This window comes from Eimeria tenella, genomic scaffold (genome assembly GCF_000499545.2).
Source record: "Eimeria tenella Houghton genomic scaffold, Eth_scaff2221, whole genome shotgun sequence".
NCBI classification, from domain to species: Eukaryota; Apicomplexa; class Conoidasida; order Eucoccidiorida; family Eimeriidae; genus Eimeria; species Eimeria tenella.
In genome coordinates this window covers 1,372-2,378 of record NW_013542078.1, presented here as the reverse complement: position 1 = coordinate 2,378, position 1,007 = coordinate 1,372, and the positions used below count along the sequence as shown (strand labels likewise).

Below are 1,007 nucleotides of genomic sequence, written 5' to 3'. Positions count from 1 at the left end.
GCTGCGCTTTCGGCGCTGCGAAGCCGGCAGGCCGCGCGCTGGGTGCGGGGGCCTAGGGTTTAGGGTTTAGGGTTTAGGGTTTGGGATGGCGGAGGGCGGGGGCACCCCCCGCAGGGGGGCCAAGAACTACCCCCTGGGGGCCAGCTGGAAACAAATGGAAGTGAAGAACAAAATGCCAGCAGCAGTTCAGATAACTGCGGAGCAGCTGCTGCGCGAGGCGGTGGACAGACAGCTGGAAGATGCTGCTGCAGCAAAGCCGCAGCAAAGAATTGTCGACGAAGAAGAACTTGAGGTGTACAGACTCAACAAAAGAAAAGAGTTCGAAGACAGCATCCGCAGACAGAGACACCACATCGGCACTTGGATCAAATACGCCCTTTGGGAGGCGGCGCAGAGGGAGTTCCGCAGGCAAACCCTAAACCCTAAACCCTAAACCCTAAACCCTAGAGCCTGGACACTAGGCGTGGGGAGCGCGCCTGCAGGGTCTTTGGGGACGCGTGGTGGATAAGGCGGGGGCAGAGAGCCAAAGCAGCAGAGCTAATAACCCTGAAAACCCTAAACCCTAAACCCTAAACCCCAAACCCTAAACCCTCGCGGCCTTCCCTCGAACCCCCGCCACTAAATCCGAACCCTAAACCCTAAACCCTAAACCGTCGGCCTAGAACTTGAGCGGAACGTTTTACGCGCGGAACCAGAAATGCTAGGGCCCCAAACCCTAAACCCTAGACCCCAAACCCTACATCGCAAACCCTAAACGCCAAGCCCTAAACCCCGAACTCGAGCCCTCAAACCCTAAACCCCAAACCCTACGCCCCAAACCCTACACGCCGACCCCGAATTTCAAACCGCAAACCCTACACCCGACACCGAGGCCAAAACCCTAAACCCTAATTTGTGGTTTGCAGGGCGCGGAGCGTGTTCGAGCGCGCGCTACTGGTGGACTACCAGAACGTGAGTTTGTGGCTGAAGTACATAGAAATGGAGAGCAGCAACAAGTTCGTGGTTAG

General features: G+C 57.1%; 1 protein-coding gene across 1 annotated transcript in view; it reads left to right on the top strand.

The window, feature by feature from the left end:
- Positions 1-85: 85 nt before the first annotated feature.
- The window catches only part of ETH_00038110 (crooked neck-like protein 1, putative), a gene marked incomplete at both ends in the record, with an annotated part of 1,781 nt that continues 859 nt past the window's right edge, over positions 86-1,007 (top strand). The window contains 2 exons of the mRNA XM_013374713.1: positions 86-399; positions 906-1,002. Coding sequence (XP_013230167.1) covers positions 86-399; positions 906-1,002 — 411 coding nt within the window. The remainder of the gene's footprint in view (positions 400-905; positions 1,003-1,007) is intronic.